The 11,029-nt window shown below is 47.0% G+C and overlaps 1 protein-coding gene and 1 long non-coding RNA gene across 3 annotated transcripts in view; one reads left to right on the plus strand and one right to left on the minus strand.

Annotated features, from left to right (window-relative positions):
• Nucleotides 1-1,045: 1,045 nt before the first annotated feature.
• Nucleotides 1,046-11,029, plus strand: part of Pkd2 (polycystin 2, transient receptor potential cation channel) — a 40,613-nt gene continuing 30,629 nt past the window's right edge. Inside the window, exons 1-2 of one of the 2 annotated variants that reach the window (XM_050155585.1) lie at nucleotides 1,046-1,729; nucleotides 7,536-7,649. In XM_050155585.1, the coding sequence (XP_050011542.1) occupies nucleotides 1,129-1,729; nucleotides 7,536-7,649 (715 nt within the window). In that variant the 5' untranslated portion in view covers nucleotides 1,046-1,128. The remainder of the gene's footprint in view (nucleotides 1,730-7,535; nucleotides 7,650-11,029) is intronic. The other variant, XM_050155584.1, reaches the window with a different exon arrangement.
• Nucleotides 3,483-11,023, minus strand: LOC126509608 (uncharacterized). Its single transcript, XR_007594217.1, has 2 exons — nucleotides 8,953-11,023; nucleotides 3,483-4,214 (listed from the first exon to the last, which is right to left on the minus strand). It is a non-coding gene; the product is annotated as an uncharacterized lncRNA (long non-coding RNA).

Consider the following 11,029-nt stretch of genomic DNA (forward strand, 5'->3'; position numbering starts at 1 on the left):
TCATGCCTTTAATCCCAGCACTCCGAAGGCAGAGGCTGGCGGATCTCTGTGAGTTTGAGAGGGGCCTGGTTTACAGGAGCTAGTTCCAGGACAGGTTCCAAAGCTACAGAGAAACCCTGTCTCAAAAAAATAAACAAACAACTAGTAGAGGGTTTATCAGAGAAACCTTTGAGGGGAGACGTAACAAGAAGATCCATGAGGGACTTAAAGTAGAGGCAGATGAGAAATGTCTCTAAGAGAAACCTTAGAAGTGAAGGGAGAGATGAGAAGTCCCAACCAGGGATGTGAAATTTAAAAGAGATGGGGACACCATAGAAATCCGAGCTTGGAGCAGCAGGCTTAACATGAACCAACTGCAAAGTATTAAGTTGGATGTGTCAGTTGAGCATAGGGTGGGGAATGAGGAATGAAAAGCTAAACGTAAGGCCTGAGGCAGGATTCCGTTCCTCAGAGCCTAGTGCTGGGTAGGAAATGAGATAATGGCGCAGGCGTTAGCAATCCGAGAGAGTCCCAAAACCTAGTCCTTCAAATCCCCATGACTTCCGGAGAGAGGAGACCGGAGAATCAGGAGGATGAGGGCAAGGGCAAGGAGAGGCATACTTAGTGATCTGTTCCTGTTTTTAAATGAAGGGTAGATTTCTTTGCGCGCCTAGAGACTTCAGTTTAAGCAAGATTTCACAAGTTCACTCTATCCCACGCGAAGGTCTCAGTTTTTACACTCCTTTTTGCGCCTTGGTAAACCTAGGCAGGAGATGGACAGGGCCTAAGCATTATCTCGAGGTCATGCAGGCACGCACAAATCCAGGCCTCCTTTTCCAGAGGAGCTGGCCGGCCAAACACTCCCTCCTTTCGCGAACCACCCCATAGGAATGTGGGCGCCGCTCTGGACCCTGGCTCCACTTGGAACGCTGGCCGGGGGAGCGCGGGGCGTGCGCTGGGGGCCAGGACCCTCCCCAAACACACACACACCCCATTTGAAGCCATCCCGGGCAAGGCCCGGCCCCGGGAGGCGGGCCGAGGGGGCGGGCGGAGGCGGGGAGCAGGCGGCGGACCCCGGGAAGAAAAGAATATGGCTCCTGCGGCCGAGGGCAGCGGCGCCCCGGGGCGCGCTGGGCGCCAGTGACCGCGATGGTGAACTCCAACCGCGTGCAGCCGCAGCCGCCCGGAGATGCGAAGCGCTCGCCCGCGCCGCGAGCTCCGGGACCCGGCCGGCTGGCTGCGGGAGGCGCGGCTGTGGGGGGCGGCCTGGCGGTCCCAGGAGGCCTCCGGGAGCAGCGGGGCCTGGAGATCGAGATGGAGCGCATCCGGCAAGCGGCTGCGCGGGATCCTCCGGCCGGAGCCTCGGCTTCCCCATCCCCTCCGCTCTCGTCGTGCTCCCGGCAGGCGTGGAGCCGCGATAACCCGGGCTTCGAGGCCGAGGAGGACGATGACGACGACGAGGTGGAAGGGGAGGAAGGAGGAATGGTGGTGGAGATGGACGTGGAGTGGCGTCCGGGCAGTCGCAGGTCGGCCTCCTCCTCGGCTGTGAGCTCGACGGGAGCCCGCGGCCGAGCCCTGGGGAGCTACCGGGGCACCGTGCACCCGAGCGGGAGGAGGCGCCGGCTAGAGGACCAGGGCGCGCCGTGTCCCAGTCCCGCAGGCGGCGGGGACCCGTTGCATCGCCATCTCCCGCTGGATGGGCAGCTGCCCCGAGTGGCTTGGGCCCAGAGACTGGTGCGCGGGCTGCGAGGTAAGAACCGGACCGCGCCGTCCAGTGAGTGCTGGAGAACTGCTTTCCAGAGGCCTCGACCCCTCGTCCTTCACTTTCCCGTCTCCACCCCAGTTCCTTCCCTACCTCTGCAAACTCTGCCAGGCTTCCGGTACCCAGCTTGGAATTCCACTGCGCCCTTGGTGCGAATTAGTCGGGCGCCTCCCCCTCTCATTAGGAGCTAGCACACTTTGGAAAATAGGAGAAAGCTGTTTTGCGGGGAGTATCTGGGACTTGTAGTGGACAAAAAGAGAATATTCTAGTGCAGCTGATGATAGTTGGAACTGTGTGTGTCACAAAACGAGGAGGTAGTTTATTCCAGCTCCCAAGATTTTCATTTGGCGGCGATGCAGGTCCCCTCAGCCGGTCTAGGAAGGAACCAACAGTGCTACCCAAGTTTTGAGAGTGATGCCCTTTAGATGGGCACGATTGGTCGAGAGGGTAGTTGTTGCTGGCAGTAATACAGTACGGTCTGTAGAAACACATTTTTGACCATTTCTAACTCTAGACATATTTCTTAAACACTTGCAAAGAAAATATTACCCCCACTCCGCGTGGGTTTAAGGACTGAAAGTATGTTTCAAAATAATGTTCTCTGCCGTCGCAACAAGATGATTGCTTCTCCAGATACCAGCTGGTTAATGTGTCAGCGTTCGCTGTGCACAACTCTCCCCAAGGCTGGAGAGGAGGCGGACTTTCCGATAGCACATTGAACCCCGCGCTCTCAATGTTTTGCCACCAGAGGCATCCGAGGAAAAGTTTCAATAACTCTCAGCCACCTAGTAAAATAATTCTCCAGCTTTTAAGAGTTCCCTCCTGGTATTTCTTGTTGTCGTCATCCCCACCACCACCACCCCGCCCTCTTTGTCTGCAGTTCTCAGTGACGTTGAAGCAGCGTGGTTTACACAGGTTAGGCCTACATTTAAATCCTGGTTCTCCTACTGTTTGACCTTGAACCTGGCATTTAACTGCTCCAGTCCTTGAGTTTGAGTTTTCTTTTGGAAAAGAAATGGCCAGTGTTGACAAGAATTAAATGAGCAGACCTCTAAAATGGGCAGCGCGTCCTGCTGCCTTGTACTCCGTGAATATTACACATAATAAAAGTTCACTTAGGCCCCGCTTTTACATATGTGTGCAGTTAATGTGATGTGGGGCATGGTGAGAAGCAGACCGTCCCTGTGGGGTAACTTCAATAGATAGAAAAGGGAAACGCTAAAGTTTATTTTAATGTCTAGAACCCTGTGAAACAGATTCCTATCTTAAATTAGGTCAGAAGTGCTTTTAAAACGTATTCACCAACGTGAAGTACACATTTCTTGTAAGTTAATAGATAATGGAAAGTCACATGGTTTTAAAATCAACTTGAGCGATTGGTAATATACTTAACTTTGAACTGAATAATGGGAGACAATGAAATAAAAGTATGCTTTTATATTGAGGCATATATAGATATCTATTTCTTTAAAGGAAGAATTTCAGTAAACTCACAGTGAGCTATGCATACTTGACCAGTGTGAACTTTGTCAAGGTCCCAAGAGAGAAGAGCACTGGAGAGGCCTTGGCAGCTGTGAGACCCTTTCCAGGGTCTTGCCCTGTGTACCTCTGCATCTCTTCCCTCAGTAATACCTAGTAAACTCTAAAAATAATGATGGTAATAACAATAATAATAACATAATGGGATGGTGCCTTTATCAAAGGTGAAATTCACAAGAGAACAAACTTGAGAAATTATTAATTATAGAAAAATTTGAGCATTTTATTTCTGTTAGGAAGAAATGTAGTTGACCTCTTGTGGCTTATTAAGTAAGCCACAGGTATTAAATATTGAGTATTAGGATGGCGGACTGCTAGCAGCTGTAAAAGAAGATAAGTTATAGTAGCGTATCACTCTTTCCCAAAGATCAGAGCGCAGAAATGTGCAATAACTAACAGTGAGTGAGACGTGGATTTTTTTCTTTCTGGCTTGTGGGATAACAGTAATGAAAACTGCATATATAACATGTAAACAATCCCCAAGGATTGGGACAGAAAGTGACTTTTGCTATATTCACAGATAGTGGGGATTATTAAAGGAGTTTAGTGACTCTAGATCGTCAGGTTCTCCCTTGTCACCCCTCTGGATCTGTTGGGCTCGGTCTCCATTCTCCTGCCCCCAGGAATAGTAGGTGGACAGCAAACGGTGCTCCCTGTGCTTTGGACAGTGGGTGGACTTTTCTCCTTAGCAGTGAGGAGTTGAGGTTGCAGGACTGTTCAAAGTCTTGTTCTGAGGTACATAGCATCTACCTGGGCAATTAAACTGTATCTCTAGATACTAGGAGGTAGTTGAAGGCTTCGCAGCTGCAGCAGAACGTGCTAGATGAACCGGACTTGGCAGCTTGGATCCTGGATGGTTCCCAGAGGTAGGTTGAGGCAGGGAGACATCAGCCAGGCAGGTGTGGCAGGAGGCCAGTGAAGAGGTGCTGGAAGCCTGAACCAGAGGAAGCAAAGGACAGCTGAATGATTCGATGGCAGTGCCCCATACCACCTTGGAAACAACCCTTGCTTTGACTCCTGCTGCACCGGCAAATTCTCAATTTACGTAACTAACAATACTGTCAGGAGGGCTGAAGAATATAATAGAGCCACATATCCAGCAGGGAAGACACGGATTTCTGTCCACAGCTAGCACCTCCTGTCACATATTGCTAGGGCACAAATGAACACGAGGATTGCTTTTATTTTCCCTGAAAGAAACAAAGCTTGTCACTGACGTGTACCGTTTGATTAGTGGCTGCCACTCTTTTGTTGCACATATAACTTGCGTTTCTTCCACCTTTCTTTCTGATGTCTACAGAGGGGCGAATTCAATTATCGGGAAGGTTATTGAGGTTTGCAAAAGTCTGAAGGTGGCCATACCAAACAGTACCACCCCAAAGTGATAACCAGTATGACTCTCCATTCTTAGCTGCCACTCGTGATCACTGTGTGCAGCGACTGACCCAGTCGCTGTTCGAGTCTCCAGAGTCCACTTGTGCTTCATCACCAGCCTAGTGGTTCAAGAGCGCACAGGGGACCTTTTGTCCCATAAGGGATATTTGGAGATATTGGGAGCTTTTACAACCCCAGGGTTTTCCTCATTGTTTTGTCCTTAGGGTAGACTCTAGCCTCATACCATCTTCCTGATGAGGAAACCAAGGTTTTTATAGCTTAAATGACTTCCCCAAGGTCGCAACTTTTAAATATTGGCACCAGAATTTAATTACGAGCATTGGCGCCCATAGCTGTTCTTGCTATGACAAGTACCTGCAGCTTTCATACCTAACTTTAGCCAGTCATTTTTTCATATTTCCCTGGTTTTTAAATGTTGACTCATCGAGACATTTAGGATTAGCCATATCAACTACTCCGTATATCCAGATCCCTAGTTTATCTGAAGTAGAAGAACTTTCCTTTTTTAAGCTGTGCCAAAGTACGTGCAGCATCACATTCACCTTTCTGGCCGCAGCTGGCCGGGTATTAGATATATTTCTAACAGCGTGCTTCTGTTTAGTATTTCCTCCCAGACTTGTCGTGATCATGTCCAAGTCCACTGCACGTGGACTCAGAATGAGCCCTGCTGTGTGGCTTGTTTTGTGTCGCCTGTTTTCAAGCTCTTCCCTACAGCAGCGTGCATCCGAACTATGTTCCTTAGATGACTGGTTTCTATTTCATTGTGTTACACTTTGCATATTTATTATTTAGTTGCTGGACATGGTTTTTTATTTAATAAATATAATTTTTAATATATTTGATGGGCAGGCTGTGCCCCAGGGAACTAGTCTCCAACAGTCCTTCTTCCCTGCTGTGTCGGCTGCCTCTCCAGATACTCCCATACTGGAACCTTCCTAAGGGCCAGAGCCACGGTTTAGCCAGAAAAATAGGGGAGTGGCTAAGCCCCTTCACTCAAGGGTAGCAGGGTAGCCTGTGTCCTCATGGGTGGTGGACACGTAGGACAGATGTAGGCCCCTATTTGAGGGGCCCTGTCTCCTAAGATAGACCTCTCTATATATCCAGTGTGGGGGTGGGGGAATTAACAATTTTAATATTTAGGAGATAGGTAGGGTGGTTTAGAAAAAGTAAATACATGACAGTAATAGAGATAAGAAAGGGGAGACATTTCTTTTCCTTTTAAGGGCTTGAACTAAATTGCCATAATTCATTGCAAATTTGGCTTGAGGAAAAACCTGACATCGTTTTTGTCTGTTTTTATGTAAAGGTCAGAGAATACCGTTTGCATGAACTTATGTCTATTCCTTAGCGCATGGCTGTCTATAAACCATTGGGAAGAATAAAATCACTGACCACGTAGCAATAAAGATGCTAAAGAGACTAGCAGTCACCACGTGGACACTGTGGAGCTGGCCTCCAGAACTCTACCCTAAGATAGAAGAACGGGCGTACCGAGGCCGCCAAGCCTGAGCCTTGACTGCGGCATTAGCCTGTCTTGTAACTTTCCATGTCGTCTAAGTTTGTAAAAACTCTTGAATATAATAGGGTTGCAATGAGTAAACATTCCCCTTGCTGCATTTCTTCTGCATGAGCAAATGCCAGCTCTTGGCAGGCCCGGTCATAAACTGTGTCCAACTTTCAGAGTGCGAAGCCTGCGATGAGTAACGCGGTGTCCGTGAAGTTTGGATGCTCATTTTTGAAAAGGAAGTAAAGGAAACGGAATATATAAGTTTAATGGAGTAGAGCTCTTGTGTTGTTATAAGGCCTAAAAAGTTTATCAACCTTAATGATACCTCATTTCCTCCATGCTGTTCCCCTTTCTCCCGTGGCTTGTTTCTGGCTAACATGTGGTCTGAATTTGGGTTAATGAGGCAGGTAAAGGTCAAGAGTCTAGATTGAGCTACAGGTAACATGGGAGAGCAAGGTTTGATTCTGTTAATAGCCTAACTGGAAGGATTGAGAAGTTAGTGTTTGGGGGAAGATACTAAGGCTCTCCCAATGAACCAGCATTGAGACTCAACCACACTGTTCATTAAGGGGACCTTGGACAGCCACCATGCTGCCTGCTGGCCGAATCCCAAACCGGTAATTCTCTCCAGCAATCTCTCCGAGGGTTACATCATCTTTCCTTCACCACCCGACACTTTCCATCTGCTGGAAATACACAACATGGTTGCTGAGCGTAGTTTTTCCCAAAAAGAAAGACAGGAGTCGCATGAATGGTTGCTGTTAATTTAAAACCATATTAATTGGCTTTGAAAACACCTGTTAAGCATCAACGGGCCAAGCGTGGTCAGTGGTCACTGTGTTTCTTATAGGACACAGGAGAGCACAGAGTCTCTCTGCCACCATGTTAGAAGCTCAGTAGATGTTTCCAGATGGAAATGATCAACAACTCGGATTTTGCACTGTCACAACCGCAGAGGGGTTTATCCTGCAGCCACACCGTCTACTTAGCCAGGCCTAGCAGGGAGGGTACCAGATGTATCCTTTACCAAGCAGATGCACACAGTTGCCAAGTCTTTTAAATTGCCTTTGTTTCCCACCCTCCTAAACTTTTAACAAGATTTGCTAATGGTCCTAGAGGCTACAAAGATGACTGAGTTGCCTTGGATCGTGTACTTTTGAGGAGGGTGGGACATGGTGTATACTAAATAAATTCACTTCCGAATCACGTGCAGTTTGCCTGCCTACATAGTCTTAGGTATCTGTATTTCCCTGTGAGAACTGGCGTACTATTAATTTCATTTTCTTTTTTTGCCACTTGTGAAATGTCTAAAGAAAGATGACCTTGTTGTGTTTGCTTTTCCTTGTTTTAAAGGTCTCTGGGGAACAAGACTCATGGAGGAGCGCAGCACTAACCGGGAGAAATACCTGAAAAGCATGCTGCGGGAGCTGGTCGTTTACCTCCTGTTCCTTGTAGTCCTGTGCATCTGTGAGTACACGCTTGCCCTCTCTAGCGGAGATGTTCTGAAGGTGTTTGGCCTGTCATTGCCACAATGGAGAAGTATGTGAGGACCAGGAGGTCAAGCCAGCAATTTTCTTTTCTGTGGCTTCCGGTTCAGGTTGGGATTTGGGGAAGTCCCCTGCTGGCCAGTTCGTTGTTAGTTGTGACAGATTTCCACGTGAGGTGCACAGGAAACCTACTGTCTACAAAAATTCCAGGCAGAGGGTTTGGATGTTAGCTTCTATGTCCGTGCTGAACTCTCAGGTGACAGACTGCTCATGGTGGCTCCTGCCTTCCAAGTTCCCTTTAGGATCCTGACAGTTGGGTCATTGCTTTCCTTAAAGTGCCTTATTTCTCCCAAGTCCTCACCAATCACTAGACTCTTAAAGGAAACCTCGCTGACCTAGTTCGTGTCCCTCCTCTCTTATTCCAGGATCCTCATGTATTCTCCAAGAAGAGAGGGGGAGGGAAGCCGTAGCTTAGAGCCCATCTCAGTTCTTTTGTTTTGTTTGTTTGCTTTCTAGTTCAGAAAAGTTACAGGTATCCTGAATTGAAGCATGTTGAAGCATGGGTTTTTAAAGAGAGAGAGAGAGAGAGAGAGAGAGAGAGAGAGAGAGAGAGAGAGTGTTTGCATGCATGTATGCATGCACACGCCAGTGTTCTTGTGGAGGTTAGGGGACAACTCTGTGAAGCCCTTCCTTTCCCTTCCCCTTTTCTACGGGTTGCAGCTTGAACTCAGGCCATTAGGCTTGCTCGGTAAGTGCTGTAACTGCTGAGCATCTTGCTAGCCTGGTTTCTGTTTTGTCTTCTCTGAGGCTTTTTATGGGTACAAGGAAGCCAGTCTGTGCCATGCCCGTCCTCAGGCTTTTTACTAAACTCCTAAGGAGAAACCTGCCTCTTCAATGTGGACCAAGAGATGCTTAACAGCCGACAGCCACACAGAAAAGAATCCACCACTTTTGTCGTGGAGAGGATCAGGATTTAATCCGTAACTTAATAATGTTCTTTGGGTGGGAGACTGGAGAGATGACCCCAGTTAGGAGCAGCCTTTCCTTGTGGGCACCTTCATCCATTTTCCTCATTTATATGCCCTATAATAGGCTGGCAGGTGAAAAAAAAATGGAAACTATTTTCTCAAGAGTATAATTTACAGGAGAAAAGACCCAGGAATGTTTGCTTAGATAAAAAAGTCTAAATAAGTTTCATGTTATTACTTTCTGTTTTAATGACCCATCATTTCTTCCTGGTGCGTGGTAGATGTGCTATACTTATTCAATATTTAGCTTAATACCTGCTATGAAGATAATGGTCCCTCTGCAGCTCTGAACTGTAAGTACCTCGAGTAGCAAAGTGCAATCTGCCAACAGAGAAAATCCACAAATTTAAAATAAATAGCCAAAAATAAGCTTAAAAATGATGTTAGTTTGTTTTTCTTTCTCCTTTGGAAGCAGAAAGCTTTATTTAGAAAACAACTTTAATGAGGTATACTTTATATGCCTTAAGATCCATCCACATAGGCGTCTGTTTTATTTTTCTAATGCACGGAGGTTTAACCCCCATGATCCAAATTTAGAGCATTTCTGTCGTCTCAGTTCTGATTGTTTCAGTTGTTGGCTGAAGTCTCTCTCCTCCCATCACTGTCTCTCAGCGTTTATATCATGGAATTCTGCTCACTTGGAGGGTTGTATCTTTTGACTATCACCTGCCTTTCCCGCCACCCTTGGCAGCCACCATCCTGCTGCTATGAGCTCAGCATATTGCATTCCTTGTATACACAGTGGGGCCTCTTTAAAGACATGCCTTCTAACGCTGAAATGCGAAAGCTGGAGACAAGGTGCACAGGACACTGAAGTTCAGGAAGCAAGAGATGGGATATCCCAGACTTTCGTGTTCGGAGCCGTTGGAGCACAGAACACCAAGGTTGGGTTTGTTACCAGCACAGAAATGGCACTTAAATATTAAACCACACTGGCTTCTTCATGAACCTGTCCATTAGAATCTTCAAACATTATAGATGTGAGCGTATTTCTAATGAGAAATACGTCTAGAATTTGAGTCATTATCCACACTGAGCATCAATTGCCAAAACAACCTAAAAAAATTATAGCTTACCAGATTTATCTAAAGCAGAACTTCATGATATGAAGAAAAGTAAGATTTCAGATAGAGTAAGTTTGTGAACGAGGCCAAAGAAGTAAACCCAAGACCAAGAGCTTTAGGAAGCTGACTGGGGTTACACAGCCAGTCATGTGTTCTTGTTTATTATTTAGGAGTCTCTGGTTTTTTTCCCCACTATTTCACTATAACAACAAGTTTGTCTGTTTTTTTTTTTTTCCTACCAACTGCTGCATTTTTTTTACTAATTAAGATTATACTTTTAGAGGGAACATTGGTGTAAACGGTTCCTGACTCAACCCGTCTGACACTATCTGGCAGCAGACAGGACAGTCATTGGACAGTTCTCAGGCAGTGATAGAGACTGAGTCACCGGATCAGAGCCTGAAGATGGTTTCTAGGCTTCGGCTAGGGAGACAGCAGTTCCTTGCCAAGGCTGAGTTTTACAAGGAAGAGTAGGCTTGACCTAGAAGGTTCCGGAGCCTTACTACTATAGGGCTAAGCAGAGGGTCCTTGTCACTGTGCTTCTAGGTCAGCACAGGAGCCAGGTCCAGGGAGAAGCTCCGTGGTATGAGCTGAGGTGGGACCCTCCTGTTTGTGCTATGACTCTGGGCCCACTGTGTCCTGTGTCTGACTGGTCCTCTGCATTTGTTCTTGAGTTGAGAGGTGCCGCGGACCGTCCCTCTCGGAGACCACCACCCACGGGGGACCAAGGTGAAGGATAGGATAGTCAGGATACGATGCAAGGGAAATGACAGACAGACACATCTGCTTCCGCCACCGTCTTTTCCTTCTTCTGTTTTGCAACAGCAGGTCGGATGAGGCGATCTGGGATCCAAATGGGGAGTCAGCATTCTGTGGAAACACATAAGCATACCCTCGTCCCGAGGTGATTAGAACATCCCTGTTCTAGTTTTTTGGCTCTTTAGGTTCTTCCTCTCCTTCTTTAGTGAGAGGAGAGCCATTTTTATAATATTTTGATTTACACTCACTACTCCAATGTTTTTCCCTTTTGCACCGAGGATATATGCCCGGTAAACATTTTTGTCCTGAGCTTTTGGATTTCTTGCAATCCCTTTGAATGTGCCCAGGTTTTCCACAATTATAACAAGTAGGAGCGGTGATGCCTTCTGCACCCCCTCCATATTAAATTCTATACTATAGAAGTAGCAAATAACAGATATCTATACAACAGTAAAAATAGACTCATACCTTTGAGCCCCAGCAAAAACACAGAAAGTCCTGAGCTTGTA

The sequence above is a fragment of the Alexandromys fortis genome, unplaced genomic scaffold (assembly GCF_014885135.2).
Source record: "Alexandromys fortis isolate MF-2015 unplaced genomic scaffold, M_Fortis_MF-2015_v1.1 scaffold_87, whole genome shotgun sequence".
NCBI classification, from domain to species: Eukaryota; Metazoa; Chordata; class Mammalia; order Rodentia; family Cricetidae; genus Alexandromys; species Alexandromys fortis.